This window comes from Lissotriton helveticus, chromosome 11 (genome assembly GCF_964261635.1).
Source record: "Lissotriton helveticus chromosome 11, aLisHel1.1, whole genome shotgun sequence".
Lineage (NCBI taxonomy): Eukaryota > Metazoa > Chordata > Amphibia > Caudata > Salamandridae > Lissotriton > Lissotriton helveticus.
The window spans coordinates 11470511-11489622 of record NC_136072.1 but is presented as its reverse complement, the minus strand read 5'-3'; the positions used below and the strand labels follow the sequence as shown (position 1 = coordinate 11489622).

Sequence of the window (19112 nt, the reverse complement as noted above, 5' to 3'; positions counted from 1 at the left end):
TATCTCCCACAACTTGTCATTTGCAGTTTAAATGCAGAATTTTGTGCATTTTACAAGCTCAGGAAAAGATTAAAGTTTATAAGAGATATATACTACCGCCTTGCTAATGTGGTCTCTGAGGGTACAGGAGGAAGGCCTACTGGTGTACTGTTTAAAGGAGTTAAACTATCTTTTAGATAGATATGCAGATGCCCCATCGCAGGACAGAAAGCAGGATTATTTTCCAAATGCCCGGTTTGCTATGGGCTGACACAGATACTTGTCAGGCCTCCTTGACATTGTATTATCCTTTTGGTAAAGTAGAGTTACAAAGATCATGGTTGCTTGTCCCAACCTATTAGTGAGCAGCACGTTGTGTGGACAATTATGAGCATGGGCATGAGAGTGAAGTAAAATGATTTGTTGTACACAATGAGTGCTTTGGTAAAAAAAATCAAGAGTTGAACTTCAGCCTTTACTTGCTCTATCTTTTGTTTTTCAGTTACTATGTGGGAATGTGTGGAGATGGTGCCAACGACTGTGGGGTGAGTATAGGAAGCACTTTACCGTGCCATGCTCCCAAGTGACAAGTGAAGTTTACTGGTGAGGCTGCATGTCCTGGATGCATCAGTGGGAGAAGCATCTGGGTCATTAAAATAGTCCCTTTGCTATTATCCAGGAATACATTTTTTATTAACTGTGAGTGTTTAACACTGATTCCACCTCATAACCATCTCCGATTAGGCTCTAATGCCTTCTCACCCTTGATTGGTTGAAGCCACTACTCTATAAAGTCCTTGTGTGGCTACAAATGGTGTCAGGAGAAGCACAACCAGCATGTGTCAAACAACATCAGTACATTTATTTATCAGATGAACCGGCAGACATCCTGTTTGTAAGAGTCTCTTCACATGTTTAGATAGAAATAAAGTTGTCTTTCAGGCAGTGGAGTGCCTTAATTTTGTTTTGCCAGTTGATGTTTGGGGGATGTTTGGGGGTCTCAGAAATGTATTACACTGCAGTGCTGATGCATTTCACATGTAAACACTATATGATATTCACAAGCTTCCTCTGGGACCAAGAACCTTTACACGAGCTTTTGTTCGACAGGCACTAAAAACGGCTCACGTTGGTATCTCCCTTTCGGAGCAAGAAGCGTCAATGGCTTCACCCTTCACGTCGCGAACCCCTAACATTAAATGTGTTTCTGAAGTCATCAAGTAAGTCATATACTGCATATTTTTAGTAAGTGGAAGCCACCTTGATGGACACTATTGGGAAAATGTATAACGTTTATGAATTAGTTACAGGAATTACAAGAATTTTTTTTCTCGTAATTTTATAAATGTAAAATGAATTAAAATAATAATTTTTAACACATAAATATACAATTTAATGTTAGATCAAATTTACTCTCCGAAATGTTTTTTTTATTTCTCTTTATTTGTTTTCAAAATGTTGCCAATTTGTATTTATTTTTGTCCTCATCTCACCTTGTCAAGTCGTTGCGGATCTTGTACAGCCTTATACTCTAGCTGGGGACCACAACATGGCTTACCGCATTCACTTGGGTCACCTGACCTATCCCCTTTTAGTAAGGGGACATGGTGTAATCATTGGACTAACTGAGTGAGTCTTAGATTTCGTCCCCAACTCATTAGAGGATGCCAGATGTTAGATGGCTTATCCTCTACACCCTCATATTCCAGCCGGGCCATGACAAAAGCTGCTTTAAGCCAGCCCTCTCTTTTCGAGGGGAGGGGGTCTTTCCATCTCCTGCATATTTCTCTCCTCACCAATAGGATCATATATAATAACAGACCTTTGTCTTGCCACGAAGCAATCTGACAAAAAAGACCATCATCTCCAAATAAGACCAGGGAGAGATTTACCTCCACTCTGGTCTTGAAAACTCCCCACAGGGTGTTGTCACCCACCCCTTCCCCAAAATTTTCCAACTCTGTACATTCATAAAAAGTATGTATGTCGTTAGCTAATGAAGTATGACATCTCGGACATTTAGGTGGAGGTGTTGGGGCAAATTTTGCTATTTTATAAGGTGTATAATAGAGTCAAAGTCAAAAGAACTTTATTCGAATGTTCATAGTAACATCCATAAAAGCACATTTTAATAAATTTACAGTTAACACATAAAATTCATATATTACTAGAAATCACTTGAAGTAAAAAGATCACAGACAGAATATACAGTAAAAATTTATAAATATATATAGCTATATTGCTATAAAAATATTTCTCTCGGCACAACGCAATTCTCCCTCCATACTTGCCCTAAATTTGATTGCAAGTTTTAAAAAGCTACATACAAATAAAGTGCAGTCACAACTTAGTAGTTGGAGGTAATATAGTGCTGGGCGGATTTGTACAAAATTGAATTGTTTGAGGATTGGTTTTAAATATAACTTCCTTGGTACAAGATAAAAGGGGCAGATAAATAAAAAGTGTGCCAGATCTTGCGGAGACTTTTCGTCGCAGCCGCAAGGTGGCAACACTTGGCCTCGATGGGCCCCCCTCGGTATGGCCAATAAAAGATGGAATAGATCAAGGCGAAACCTCGAAAGCAGAAAGTGATCATAACCTGACAGGGGCCATGACAGGTACGGTTCCATTTGTAAACAGGTTTTTAATAACACATGTTTCCGGACACTGTCTTTTTTTAATTCGGCCTCCTCCCGGGCTAAATACCTAGAAGCAATGAAGGTCTTCTTCACAAAAATAACATCGTATTTAGTAATAAGCTCTGGAGTTGCAAAAAGGTCAGGACGCCCTAGATCAGATAAACATTTTCTAATATATTTGAGCCAGGGAACTTTGAAACCATTTTCCCATGTTAGTGCTTCTTTCATAATTTGTTGAGTGAGGGGTATTTCAGTATTTGTCCAACAGTTCAGCCAACAAAGTATGGGATTTACGGCTATTCTGTTGCTCAAATAGGGCATGCCTAATTCTTCATGGACAGAAAAGTTGCCTGTGCCCCTTGGTACCCTCAAAACCCGTTTTAAAAAGCTATTTTCTGCAACCTCTAGCCCTCTAGGAGAAGTAAACCCCCATAGCTCACTTCCATAACATGCAATAGATAAGCTTTTTGCTTGGTAAAGTTGGAGCAGTGCAGCCACCGGGCTATTGCCCATTTTTCTTGCAAAATCATGTATGGCTGCATTGGCCGAATATATGATTATACCACGATTTCAGTTAACACGCATGGCTTTACCACGCGAATTTTACCTCGCAAGTGGCTTTACCACGCTGGTATTTACAACGTAGCATTTTACTACGCGTTGCAACGTCTTACCTTCACGTCTTTCTCCACGAGCCCTTACTTCCATCCTCCTTTGAAACAAGCGTCAAAACACGTATACCAAAATAAAAAAAGGACTGCTTTTTTAACGTACACGGCACGTCTTTGGGGGAGGCTCTTTCCTCTTTCTTTTAAAATTATGTTCGTTTTTTTTTGTTAAAGTAACCTGCTTGTTATTTTTTGGGGGGGAGACCCCCCCCAGCCCTCTCCGAGCCCCCCCCTCCCTCTGCCCCCCCATGCCCACGCAGATCGACTTGAAGGAATACCACGTCTCCCCCCTAGCCCGTGGTAAAGACGTCGTGGAAGGTACCCTGCGTGGAAGGCACCCTGCGTGGTAAGTGTCACGTGGTAAACGTGAGTAGTGGTAATGCCTTCGTGGTAAATGATGTTTCCCCATTGGCCCTGGTTACCTCACCCGTTTTCCTCTGTACTGCGGGTCCCCAGTTCAGCTGATGGTCAAAAAGGACACCCAGATAAGAGAATGTCTTGGCCACGGGGATTTTTTCCCCATTAACATTAAAAGAGTTTAGCTTTTTATTCCCCAAGCCTACCTTCATGACATAGGATTTTGAGTTATTAATACTCAGATCCCGTGACTGCCGACTGCTTTGCGAGTTCAAATCCAACTGAAGCACATTCACGGTGATGTGCACACCACAATATATCTAAAGGTTAAGGGTTGAAATATACCTTATGGTTCAATTTTATAGTGTTTTCTGACTGAGATTACACATTCTTCTGCGGAAATAATTAATGACTGTTTTAGACATTCTTTCACTTCTTGGCAATTACATGATTGTCAACCCTACATTATCAGGCACAGTCTTGCTGATGCAGTTATACATCAGTGTGTCACCTCATCATTTTGCAACGATTTAATTCCTCCTGTGACACACACACACACGCCAATTCCATCCATAATCTCTTCAAACGTATTTTTATTTTATTTTTTTTGCTACTTCTTCTAACCCATCGGTATACGCCAAGTGTGCATCAAGTTCTCTGAACCTAGCTCAGCCTCAAGCGTTTCTTCCCCTCAAAGGTGCACCATGCATGCCATGGAAAGAGTGGATAGAGTACTTTTGCAATTACATTGAAACGGTAGAGGATGAGGATTTCACGGCTGCGAAAAACATGAAAGTGCTATTGTACTGTTTGGGTCCAAGAGGCGTAAAAACGTAGAACAACATAGAAAAAAAGTAAGGGAAGACGACAACGTTTATGAACATGCCTTAGATGATCTTGATGCCTACTTCTCACCAATTGTATGTGTAGCTGTTGACCGCTACAAATTTTCAATGAGGAAACAAGGTAAAGAGGAGAGCATAGATGATTATGTCACCGCATTGAACAATTTAGCCTTAACCTGCAGATTTGTACAACTACAAGAGGAGTTTGTACGTGACCAAATAGTCATGCATGCCAGCAACCCAAACATCCAAGACAAACTCTGGGTGAATGGTGAATCCCCTTTAAAGGAAGTTGTTGCTTTAGTTAAATAGGCAGAACTTACAGACAGATGTGCCAAAGCAGTTTTGGAGGAGCCAAATATAGTAAAAGCAATCAATTCCTCCAATGCAAACAGACTGAGGTCAAACGTTAATACTCGTGAAATCTCTCATGATTATCACAAGAAAAGTGAACAATACAAATCAAAACACAATGAGAAGAGTCACAGCAAGAAAAACAATGAGCACTCAGAACGCAAGTGTTTTCGCTGTGGGTCTTTCACCCATTTCGCTGATTTCATAAAATGCCCTGCTAGACATCAAAAGTGAACGTCATGTGGGTTAACGGTTCACATTGCGAAAGCATGCAATAGAAAGTCTTACAAACATAGCAAACCTGTGAAACACATCCAAGAGGAAAGTGACTCTGCAGCGGAAAATTCTGATTACTCAGAATCTGACAGCATAAATTATGTATTCTCCATTGAATATGACATATTGGAACTCACCCCCTCCAAGATGAAAAAAACCCATGTGTGAAATAAAATTGGGTGGAATATCAGTGAACATAATGGCTGACTCTGTGTCCACTTTCACGATAATTAATGAGAACGTTTGGAAACAACAGTTTGCTGACAAAATTGGAACATCACTTGAAAAATCTAATGTTATTGCAAGAAGTTACACAGGCGATAACATTGAGATTTTAGGAACCCGTGAATTAGAATTTAAATTCAAAAATAGGAAAGCACTTTGTAAACTCTTTGTAGCTAAGAAAGGACCTTCGGTATTGGGTTGGGGTGATCAAGCAGATTAGAAATAACCTCATCAAGGTGCAAAAATACTATAAAGAGTGGTATGATTCCAAATATGGTGTTAAAGAACACTCATTCAAGGTCGGCGACCTTGTCAAAGTTCGCTTGGAAAGAAAAGTCAGAAAAGGAGAAAGCAGATTCACCGCTCCTCTCCACATCAACAAACTTTATAACAACGCGGCCAGACTCAGTGATGGCAAAGTCTGGCACATGAGTAGATTGGCCAGATATCATCATGAAGCCAACGTACCTAATCATCTTCAACATACTTCCAGCAAAGATTTATGGGTCGATTTGGACAGAACCAGTATAGAGCATGGTGCCATACCCAGAAATGAGATAAGACAAGATCTCCCACCCATCACTGACTCCGGTGATTGTCACACATTAGACCAGTTCGTTGCTGTCAGTCCTCGCGCCCCGATACTTAATCGGAGTTGCGATGGTGACTCACACTCTGACTCTGAAGTCATGTCAGACAGTCAAAGTTTCAGTGGTAGGTTTGGCAGAACCTGCAATGATCCACTCTCCGACACTGAAGGTGTGCCTGACCCCCACAGGGTCATGGGTAGGTTTGGGAGAACCATCCGCAAACCCAAACGTTATGATGATTTTGTTTGTGACTAATTGTGTATAGTTAAAAAACATGAATGCTTAAAATGTTGCATTGCGTTATTTTATTGTTGAACATACAAGAGAGGAAGATGTGTTGTATTTTATTACTGCAATCTACACTAGCTGCTATCAGCGCGTGACAGTGACAACACATGCCCTTGAGCTCTCCTGCGCGAGAGTACCCATTGTTCTCTCCCCCTCCCATTGGCCCCCCAACATTCTATCATTCTAACTGCTCCTCTACCAACTGCCCAACTTGAGAATTGCGATTCATTCCTGACCTACGCACCGCACTTTGTGTGGGACTGTTATGAAATAAACTTAAAACCTTTACTTCGAGTCTGCCTCCTTTCTACAATATTTCCTTTTTAACTTGTAGGATGGATTGACACAGCCTCTTTCCCCGTTTCCTTTTATCTCATCCCGTTCCGCAGCAAACCAGGAAACTAACTGAAGGTATTTAAATCTTGATAATCCAGTCCCTACCTTTGCCCTCAGATATTCCCATGGATGTACCCCCTCAGCATCAGTCAATTCCGTCCAGGTAGTAATTCCCGCCCTCTTTATTGGTGCTGCCAGGGTATCTCTCAGACATTCCGGGGTTCCGGGCGAGTCCCAAACAGGAGCAAGATCTGAATAGTAGCCGATCCCCCAGCTGATCCTTACCATATACCACACCTCCAGGGCTGCCCTTAGAACATTCAGACGAACCCGCTTGAAAAATCTCGGGGATGCAAACTTATCCATGAAGGCCTCTCCTCCACCCAACACTCTGCCCCAGGTTGACCCATCTGGTTTAATAAGTAACATCCGAATACTCTTAAACTGAAATGCCACTGCATACAGGCTAATGTCGGGAAGAGCCAACCCTCCTTTAAGCAGTCTTCGTCTAATCTTTTTCCAGGTCAAACGAACCCCTTTGTCCCCCCCATACAAAGCTTCCTATCTTACTCTGCATCTTACTGATGTTCTTTTTTGGAAAGGGTAAAGGTATAGTGGAAAATAGATAGGTAAGCTTGGGGAGAATGACCATTTTCACAAGGTTAATTTTCCCATAAATGGTTAATGGAAGATTCCTCCATCTGCTGAACAAACGGTCAATTTCTCTGCTCACCCTGTTTAGATTTAGCTGGGGGATTTTGTCCAGTTCCTTCACGATATATATACCCAAATTTCTGAACTCAGAACTCACTGTGCCCCTCCATTTATCCAGGTTCCAGCACATGACCTCTGCTTTTAATCTGTTAACCTCATAGCCTTACATAGACCCGAATTCTGCCAGCAACTCCTCAATCTGAGGTATCGCCACCCTCCTGTGGTGATCCCCAATCAAGGATCCACTAGGGAAAGGCACCATTGGAAACTGGAGATTATACATTTTCCAGTGATACCCCTTCCTTCTGAATCAGTGCTCGGGGGCCTCAGATAGGCCAGAGAGCACTGAAACAGTGGAATTAAAATGAGCCATTTGGCGCATTTTACTTTTCAACTGTAATGACCTCAGCAAACCATGTGTGTTGATCATCAGTACAAAATGTAAAAAAATACCTCAGTTAGCTGGTGAAGCTCTTCCATGGGAGCCCGAAGTGACATCAAAATGGCCATCAGCTGAGACATCTTAAGAATTTTGGGAGCATTTGGACAAACGGATTTTAGGGGCTTCTGTTTGGAACAGATTTGAATTAATGATCCAATTTCAGCTCTTTCGTGCCCTCTTTGGCCTGGTCACTGACAGTGCACTGGCTTACGTGTCCAAATTATTAATGTGTTTACCTCTATTATTCAGGGAAAGACGTGTGTTTTCAATATTATAACACATCAGAAGCTCACTAATGTAACTGCAAATAATCTCTGTGACACCCTCTCATTTCTCATATGGGATGAACTGTTTGATCTTACAGAAAAATGTTTAAGATGTTTCATGAACCATAACAGATTCTCATTCACCATCCACATAAAAAAATAACTTAACAGAGAATGGTGTTTAAAACAATCTGTTTAAGGATTATGCAAGGTCATTAGGGTAAGATACTCTTCAGAACAGAGCTGGCTCTATCAGGGGGCCCCCTGAAAGACTGGGTCCTTGGGCCAGAGCCCACTTTTCCAATGCCTTAAAACGACTCTGGCCAACTGTGTGAGGACATACTAGAGCCTTCCTCAGAACCCGAGCGCCGCTGTGCTAAACAGCTCAAGCATATGCTCAGACTGGGAACGATTAAACTGGTGACAGCTAGAAAAGCTATACGTTTCTAAGTGGTATATTGACAAGAAATACCACTACTTGCGTTAGCGTTAGCTAGCTGCAGTTTTCTTAACGTGGACCATCACCGAAAACTATCACCCTGTTAGCGATGTATTTACAATACGTTGATATATCCCGATAGTTTTAGGTAGCCGCGTTGAAAACTGCTGCTAACACTAGCTTGAAGGCAATACAAATGCTGACGTTAGTGGGAGAAAACTGATGAAAGGCCAATTTTCGGGCAAAAAACTCACATTAGTCAGCAGAATTTCACCTTTTTTGCCTCTAGAGGCAAAAATAGCCGATAATTGCATCTCCATTAAAAAAAATCTAAAAGAAAAACAATGGACTGCAGAATGGAGCAGCCAGGGACAAGTGCAGCACAGATCAAACCCCCCAACAGCCAGGATGACCAGCCAGAGTCCCAGGGGAAGAGAAAATGCAGAAGCAGGGCTGCATATATGAATAGAGGCTCATCGCTGGGGAAAACCTGTCATGCATCACTTTTCATTGCGCCCTCCTCGCAAAACCATGGCAGCCAAAACCTTGAAAGTGTGGACAATCCGCGGGCTTTTATGACTTGCTGTGCCTGCATCTGGGACCTGGAGTGGGATGCGGAGGTGCCGTGGAGTTTCTGGGTTGTGGTGGTAGACATTGAGGTGTCAGTGATCACCCTTACCTGGTGGTGAAGTCTGCCAGGTCGCGTGGAGACACGTTGCTGACCTGTGTGAGAAGACTGCCTGGTGCCTCTTGGAACAGTGAACGGGAGAGGCGCCCCTGCGCACCAACGTAGGGAGGTTGTATCTCATACCACGTGCCACCACAACACCGGGGTGCACGGAGGGGATTACCAATGGTAGGCCACGCCTCTCTGCATCACATGCCAGAGGATATTGCTGTGGTCAGACGCTGTGGAGGATGAGGCCCCTGAGCTGTGCCGAACTTGTGTGGCAAGAGCACTGCCACTTCAAGCCTAATGGGGCCCTGCTACATCATCTCCATTAGGAGGTTCCCCAGCAGACTTGGTAGTGACTGTTGTACCCAGCCTTGTGAAATCTTGCCTGGCAGCCTGAGTTACAGATTCCGAGAGAGCACGGCGTATTGCGCCACGGTGTCAATGTCTAGGTGAGGAGAAGGTGGGACGCCTAGTAAAGGAGGCCCGGGAGTCCAGGCTGGCCCAGGCCTAGCATCTGTGGGTGATGCACACCCAGTGGTGCCTCCTCTCTGTGGCGGAAGAGCATTGCCATACTGCTTTCAAGTAGTGCAAGAAGTGGAAACATAACACGATGATAACTTTCTGATATTCTCATGCTATGTTTCCTTTGCGGACAGGAAGGTGGGTGGGGCTGCTCTCCTCACAGAGCAGGGCAGGGACGGAGTGGTATGCCCACTCAAGTGCGCAATGACTGTTTGGTCAGTCCTCTCAGGCTGCCCAAAGCAGTCATGCTCACATCCCTGTTCGCAATGCAGGCTGCATTACAGCCTGCATGGAGAATATGCCCACCCCTGCAGCCCCTGGCTGAACTTCTTTTCATGGTGCTCAAAAACAATCACAAGGCTGCATTGCAGTGTTGTGGTTAGCTTAGAGAATGGAGCCTGGCTGCCTGCTTCCTGTTCCTGGAAGCAGACTTAGGAGAGCCCCAAGGGAAGATTTTTTTCAAACACTTACAACCCCCACCTCTGTGTCCCCTCCCCCTCTAGTGTCCTTTGCTGGGTTTCCCACCTGGGTTTCCCACCTCCCAGCTGTCCAGTCCCACCGCAGCATTACTTTATGACTGCCGCTCTGCCGCCATGCGCAGCAGGCGGACCACTGGTGTGCCAAAGGCGAGCCCGTCTGCGTCATTCTGCCCCTTCCTCTGGGACACTCCACCACTACGACACCAGCACCCTCCTCGCCATCAACCCTGGATACCACACGCCTCCCATCTATCATCACTGTAGTATTCCCTTACACCCTGTGCCTGCCAAAACTCCAAATGCACCTTCTGCCACATCAGCACACCAGCCAGCCAACCAACAGCGCAATCGACCACACGCAACAGAAATCTGGGACCTCCTCAACACCACCTCTTCACACATTGCCTTGTTCACGGAAACCTGGACCAACCTCTGCTCTGGATCAGGCATCATCATCCCTGCCCACCACTACTACAAATTCATCAACATGGACCGCCCCGAGTACCCCAGAGGAGGCATTGCCATTGTCTAAAAAAGTACACTCCGACTGACCACGAACTCTAAAACCCCGACGGCTACCATGGAACACCTACACTTCCAGATCAGGACCATCTCCAACCCCACCCTCTTTAGCACCCTCATTCACAGACATCCCAGCCCATGAACCCCCATTCACTGATGCAATTGTAGACCTCATTGTACCCCAGGCTCTCCATTCCACTGACTACATCCTACTTGGAGACAACAACTTCCACCTGGACAACTCCAGTGAACAGAACACATTCACCCTCCTGGCAAACCTCACCAACATCGGACTCAAGCAGCTAGTCACCGCTAAGCATGGGCGGATTTTGCGGATCCACGATTCGCGGATTTAGCGGATCCACGGATCGTGGATCCGCAAAATCCGCCTATTTAGCGGATTCAGCGGATTTGCGGATTGGGGGCGGGGCTCCCTCGAGTGTGTGGGCGGGGCCAAACGGACGGGGCTTCCACGCGAGCGCACATGCCTCTTGTGTGTCCGGGGATATTTGGGAAGAAGGCACATCTGCCCAGCCTCCCTTTTTGGGCTGGTGAATGAGTCACTACATTTGCGCTTCAACTAGTTCCAGCGACCAAGTGTGTGTTACTATGCAATCGCGCCGAAGTGCGCAGGGGTCCCTTTAGTGAAATGTCCATCATAGTGGGTAAATGGCGGGAAGACGGTGCACACCTCGAGTGTGTGGGCGGGGCCAAACGGACGGGGCGTCCATGCGAGCATGCCTCTTGTGTGTATAAAAGGGCAGAGACCGATCAGCAGATTAGTTTTTGGGCTGATCAATGAGTCACTGAATTAAAGCTTCAACTAGGGCACATGCTTTATTGATATCTGCAAGTGTTTCCTGTTGAGGTTTATTTTTTTGTGCCAGGACCGTCGTGCCCGAATGAACCCTGCCCTTCATATTTACTCAAGAAGACACCACCGGTGAAATAATTTACGATGGCGCCGGCAAGCTGCCAGCGCCATCCTGCAATAGTTACTTAATTAGCTTCAACAGGAAGCTCTAACTGTTAAAATAAAGCAGGCGCTCGAGCCCCTGCTGTATCTTATCTATTAGAGCTTCCTGTCGAAGCTAATTAAGTAACCATTTGAGGATGGCGCTGGCAGCTTGCCGGCGCCATCGTAAATTATGCAGGCTTGAACTTTTGACCGCAAAATCCGCTCCGATCGCGGATTGCGGATTCTCGGTAAATCCGCGAGAGTTCGCGGATCGCGGATTTACCGAAAATCCGCAAAATCCGCGATCGGAGCGGATTTTGCGCTCATGCTTAGTCACCGCACCAACCCACCTAGCTGTACAGAAGCTCAACCACGTTTTCTATGCCAGCGTGAACTTCAACTACAGCCACACCACTAATTCTCCTGGACCGACCATCATAATATACATCACGCCTTTACCATGCCCACGTACACCACCGCAATCATTGCCCCGCTAGCCCCAGTTGGATCAATGCCATCAAAGAACTTGTTAGCAACTCCCTCACTACTCTGCCAACGCTTACAGATGCCAACACCGCAGCGCATAAACTCCACGGATGGAGCTCCAATTGTGCAGACACCCTGGCAGCTTCTCAGTGTCAGTGTACAGAGCATCTGGCGGTCGCTTGCCGCTGGGGAAGGTGACAGCAGACACCCTTGAAGCCAAACTGGACTCTGTACAAAGTGAAGCATCTATGCATATGCGTGACCCTGTGAACCCTCATGCCACATTATACCTGCATCAGGTAGGATGTATGGAGGGTGGGTGTTTCCACGCACCAAAGCCTTGTAGGAGTGGCGTAGTGAAATCTATAAGATTTCCCTGCGACAAGTCGAGGACGCCACTTCACCAAACCTTACGCCTGCCTCCTGGCGGGCATAAGGGTGGCACTGTGCCATAAGGATAGGCGTGCCCCATGCATTCCAGGGGTTGCGTCATGCTTGCGAAAAAATTACAGCAATGCCTGACTTTAGCACAGAGAGATACGTCAGGAATACTGACATATCTCTCAATCTTTGCGACATGGAGCACCATACAGTAAATACAGCGCATCCATGGTGTCGCAAGGAGGGCACAGTGAAAAGTGTGTCAACACTCTTTTATTGCAGCGATGCAACACTTTTCATGCATGACGCCCAGGACTGCACACTACCTTATTGTGGGGCGCATTCCTGAGCTTTTGTTTTAGAGCAAGGCAGTGCAGCAATAATCCTTGCTGTGCTGTCCAGCACCAAAACCTCGGAAATGAGGTCCTAAGTGTTTGCACCAATTTTAAGACCAGCTATTTTCCAGCTATTTTCTGGTCTTAAAAATCTGCCTCTAACTGAACTTAGAGGTAGTTTTTGGGATTTTGCACCATACAAGAACATATGAGTTGAAAATGCTTTAATATCCTGGGAACATTTGCAAATAATAACAGAACGAAAAATCTCAAAGTTTAAATATTATCAACTATGCAGCTGGGCAAATACTATTCCGAAAGGACTAACAGACCCGAATAATTTGGAACCAGAAATGACGAAAGAGGTGGTAATAAAGAAAGAAGTTTCAAAGTAGTACTGGACTCTAATTGAATCCGGCGAAGAAAATATTACTATACCTGAAAAGATATGGAGGAAAGATCTGCCAAATGAAGCCTTAGATCTAAGTCAAATCTGGAAAAAATCAGTAGAGAAATGCTGGTTGTGTGTAAAGCCCGCAGCCTTAAAAAGAAACCACCTTTTCTCTATACATAGAGCTTATTGGACACCCAAAAGACTATCAAAGTTTAAAGGCTCGGCAGTAAAATCGTGCGCCAAATGTGGTGAAGAAAAGGTGGATGATATTCACATGTTTGGTGGCTGTCCAGCACATACGCAATATTGGCAAGAGATTGGTAAGACACTAACTGCAATACTGGGAACACCTATAACTGTGAGTACTCTTTTAATTATTTTTGGGATCCACTGTAATACTCAACCAAATCTGATGAGGCTAAGTAAGTATCAAGAAAATGTACTGTTTGTTATGGTCCTGTTAGCACGTAGAGAGATTTGTATCAACTGGAAAAAACCAGCCCCACCAACCCATGAAAATTGGCTAAACGCTATAATAAGGACTAGCAGATTGGATAGAAAAGGGAAACAACCCAAGAGAATGAAATACTGGGAAATCTGGGAAAATTATGTCACTTCCAGGACAAACTAGAACCCCTTCTCAATTGGAGTTTAATTTTACCCTTTTGGCTCCTTTTCCTTCTTTCTTTTTCTTTTTTCTTTTCTTTTTTTGGATTCCAATGATTAAGCGGAACAATAATTCCAGGCACGATATGAAATCGGCCAAAATGCCCAAGGGCCAGATACGATCAGAAGTAAAGGAATTATTGAGCAAGATTAAGGTGTACGGAAGGAAACTGACTGGGTAGATCAAAGAAATTGAGAAACTCCCCTGGTATCCATCGTTAGATGACAAGGGCAGTACGGTGGAACAACTACTCAAACTCGGTCGAACTCCAAAACACCTTTATTCTTTCTTTGCATAAACCGCAATATGAGGAATAAAAAAAACAAAAAACTACAAGAACATATGTGTAAATATCACAAAGTGGGTTTAGCTTTTCACAGGAACGCCCACCTTGCATCTCATTTTCATTAACTCTTGCTACCAGAAGTGTCGATTTTTTAAATTCATGTTTTCACCAGAAAAGTGTTGCTAACTATAGTTAGAGGCAACTTGTAAATCAGGCAATAAAAAAATAGCTGCCGTAACGTCAAAAAATTGATGCCCAGCCGTGTTAAGTCCTTGTAGATATACCCCTATGTTTTTTTTTAAATGTTTGGAGTGCTAAATACAGTGTAATACATTATATTTTACAATATAGTGTGCTACAGTACATTTTCTATTTTAATTCTTCTATTTTAATATAATTAAATATGTATTAAGCAGACTACGCCGTGCCCCAGTAATACCTACAAATTACTGCGTGAGAAATAAAAAAAACAAATGTTTAGTTCTCCCTTTAATAAAGTGGTAATCAGTATTTAATAACAATACAACTACAGCTTACCTATATTTAAGACCATAGCCGAGAATGCAACGAAACACAGACAGACTTTGCTAAAAACGACATGGCAGATTTTTACCTTTAGCAAACACATCCTTTAGCCAACCACCTGCTAACTTCTCATTCACATGCATTGCAGTATGCTACAAACTTACCCTGGTTTACCGCGGCACAGCATATAACTATGTTTCTTAAAACCTATATCTTTAGAGCTATATATACTACTCCCAAATACTAACAAAAATTACCATTTACACTTTATAAATTATGCATATAGCTTACATATTACATCTACATCCGTTCACACAATTTCAAGCTATGCCACTCTATTTTTTTACACTCCATTCTATGCCAGGCCACTGTACGCCCCTCCACTCTTCGCTACTCCACTTTATGCTATATGACTGTAGGCAATTCCAAACTGACAATGCACTCTCCGCTATTTTACTATATGTCACTCCACTGTATGTCACTTAAGTGAACACCACTAAACTGTACGCTAGTTCAGTGTTCGCCACTCCACTCTGACAATCTACCATACGCTATTACACTGTACTACTCCACTCTGTACTGCTCAACTCTTTACCATTCCAATCTAACTACTATACCCTGCGCTTTTCCACTGTACAATACTCCACCCTACGCTACTCCATGATATGCCACTACACTGTATGTCTCTACAGTAAACACAATGTTATTCCATTGTACGCTACTCCACTGTACCCCATGCCAGACCACTCTACATTAATCCACTGTACACCCCTCCACTCTACACCACTCCACTGTACGCTATTACACTCTACCCCACTCCATTCGACGGTACTCAAGTCTATTCTACTTCAGTGTATGCCCCTTCACTCTACAACACTTCACTGCACGTTATTACTCACAAGGCCACTCAATTCTATGCCACTCCAGTCTAAGCCCCTCCACTGTATGCTACTCAACTATATTCCACTGCATATCACTCCTCTCTCCATCACTACACTCTACACTATTCCACTGTATGCCACTCCACAGTGTGCTATTGCCCAGTATGCCACTACTGTCTACCCTGCTAAACGCTACTGCGCTTCTCCCTGCGACACTCAACTCCAATGTATTCCACTCTACTCCACTCCACTGAGTGCCACTCCACAGTATGCTGTTCCACTCTACGCCACTCTACTATACACAACTCCACTCTGCCCCCTCTAGTGTACTCTGTTTTGCTGTACGCCATTCCACTGTATGTTACTCAACTTTAAGCCACTCCAATCTTTCCAATTCCACTGTCCATTCTACCACACCTCACTCTGCCACTGCTCTGTGCACCACTCCACTGTATGCCATTTCACTGTATGTCGCTCCACTGTATGACAGTACAGTCTACACAGCACACTGTACACCAATCCACTCTACACTATTCCACTATACGCAACTCCACTGTATGCTATTTATCCCACTGTATGCCATTCCACTCTACTCCACTCCACTCTATGAAACTCTGCTATACACTATTCCTTTGTACACTATTCCACTGTATCCCTCTCTCCTCTACACCACTCTATTCTACCTCATTCCACTCTCTGCCACTCCACTCTATGCCAGTCTATGCCACTCCAGATTACACTACTCCACTCTTATCTATTTTACTGAATGCCACTGCAATGTACCTCACTCCACTGTGTCACTGCACTCTATACTACTCCACTTTATGCTATTAGTCTACCACTCCCCTAATTCTGCACCAATCCACTGCTCACCACTCCACTGTAAGCTATTTTACTTTATGCCTCTACACTCTATGTGACTACACTCTTCAAAAGCTCCAATGTATTCTGTTCCACCCATGCCACTCCAATGTATGCTTCTTCACATTATCACTCTAAGATACTGTATTCCACTGTATGCAACTACACTCTTTACCACTAAACTCAACACTATTTGACTCTATGCTACTCCACTGTACCCCGCTCCACTGTACGCCACTCCACTGTGTGCAACTCCACTGTACTGCACTCCACACCACTCCACTGTACACAGCAAACTCTATGCCACTCAAATGTACAACATTCCAATCTACCACCCTCTAGTTTATGCCACTCCACTGTAAACTACTCGACTGTACGCTAGTTTAGTGAACACTAGTCTACTTTACGATATTCCACTGTATGCAACTCCACTCTACTCCCCTCCCCTGTATTCCACTCTACCTTATGCTATTCCGCTGTATGCCACTCCAGTCTCCAACATTCCACTGTACACTACTCCACTCTGTGCCACTCTACTCTACACTACTCCATTGTATGCCACTCCAATCTAAGTCACTCCATGATATTTCACTGTACCCTACCCTACTCTATTGCACTCCACTCCAGTGTATACCAATACATTGCACACACCTTAACTGTATGATACTCCACTGTACGCTATTCCACTCTATGGTGGTGCACACTGTACACCATTCCTATTTTTGCTATTCCGTTGTATGCCACTCCACTCTGCACCACTCCGCTATATACTATTTCCTTTAAGGCACTCCCCTGCAAGGTAGCCCACTCTACACCACTCCACGGTATAATATTTCACTCTACCCTTCTCCACTGTACACCAATTCAGTCAATGACATTCCATTATATGCGACTCCACTGTAAACCACACGAGTGTACGCCACTCCACTGTATGCTATATCATTGGACGCCATGCCAATCTGCGACACACCATTTTACATTCTTCTACTGTATGCCATTCCACTGTACACCACTCCACCCACCGGCACTGTTTACCACTCCACTCTACAGCACTACATGCCACTCCACTGTAGCACACTTTACCACACTCTAGTCTACTCTACCTCACTCCACAGTACAATACTGTACTCCAATCTATGCCACTAAACTATACTCTACAACAATTTCACACACTCTACAACATAGCACACCACTCCACTGTATGACACACCATTTCACTCTGTAATACTTTACTCCACTGTATGCTACACAACTGCTGTGTAGTACACTCCACAGCACTCTACTCCACGCCACTCCACTCCACTACATTGTAGAACAGTTTAGCCCACTGAATGCTACTGTAAGACACTCCAATGAATGCCACTCCACTCAACAAAACTCTACTATGCTCAGCGCCACCATACAACACTGGTCTACACTGAATGCCCCTACATTGCCCTGTGCCGCACTATACTTAACTCTATGCCATTCTACAACACTCTACTCATCTCTATGCCATTCAACAACACTCCACAACACCCGACTACACGCACTACAGCCGAATCCACTGTATGACACTCAACTGTACTGTATGATACACCACTCAGCAATAATCCACTCCACTATACGACATACCATTCCTCTCCACTGTATAATATTTTACTCCACTGTACGCAATGCCACTGTACAATACTACACTCTACTGTATGCCACGGCACAGCAATAGACTCGGACACTACTCTGCATGACACTGTAATTTACAGTGCTCTACGACACTCCACTTAACAACACTTAATTAAAGGATGCTTGACTCTGATTTGAAACACATTTTTGTTAAAAAATAAAATCATTTCAATTTAATAAAAAAACAAAAGGTTAAAGCTACGTTATAGGTAGGAAAATGTTGTTAATTCTTTATCTACAAACCCAACTTAAACTATACAACAAGAAATTTTATAACGCTAAAGTTATAACTTACATTTATAATTTACGCACCAGTAGATAAGACATACATTGATAATTTCAGCACTACCTTCAATTTACTATGTCATGCACCTCTGTGCACATTCTTCTTGCATTAATTGCCACAGCAAAATAATATACAACACCCCAAATGCCATCATTTCAGATGTCAAAAGTCTTATTGTGAATGCTTTGATTTTACATGCTATAAATAATATAATATGCAAGGGTATAACTAGTGCATGGAGAAAGGGTGAGTGTTTTCCTTATGAAATTTCATTCTAATCCACGGACCACTCCTAGATATTTTATATTAAATAATGCATCACTTTTTCTGCTGTATTGATAGAAGAGGGATCAATCTTTTGAAGATACCACAACAGATCATGGGTCAGATGTACTATGCCCGCTTCTTGTTGCAAACCATGGGTTTTAGGAGCTGTAACATTCTTTCCTCCCCTACTTCAGAAAATAAGGTTTCAAAGGTTTGTCACATTCAATTGTGGTTTTAAACCATAGATGGGTTACTGACCCCCAAGTCTGGTGGTAACTGATTCACAAAGGGGTAAGTGGTGCCCCCTCGGGGCACCTTCTTGAATCAAGGCCAGTGACCCTGGGGTGAGCAGCCACTTGTGCCTTTATTCGACTCCTCCTGCTTTAAAATAAATTTGCTTCGCATTTTGCATATCAAATGATGGGAACAGAGGTATGCTGTGCCTTGCAAGCCCCCATCCTGTCATTAGTTGCCAATCAAAGGGGATCACAAACTGTGACCTGCCT

The 19112-nt window shown here is 43.8% G+C and overlaps 1 protein-coding gene across 1 annotated transcript in view; it reads left to right on the top strand.

Moving 5' to 3' along the window:
• Positions 1-19112, top strand: part of LOC144791849 (putative cation-transporting ATPase 13A4) — a 652319-nt gene that overhangs the window by 503438 nt on the left and 129769 nt on the right. Inside the window, exons 22-23 of the mRNA XM_078666632.1 lie at positions 482-524; positions 1090-1199. Of these exons, the coding sequence (XP_078522758.1) occupies positions 482-524; positions 1090-1199 (153 nt within the window). The remainder of the gene's footprint in view (positions 1-481; positions 525-1089; positions 1200-19112) is intronic.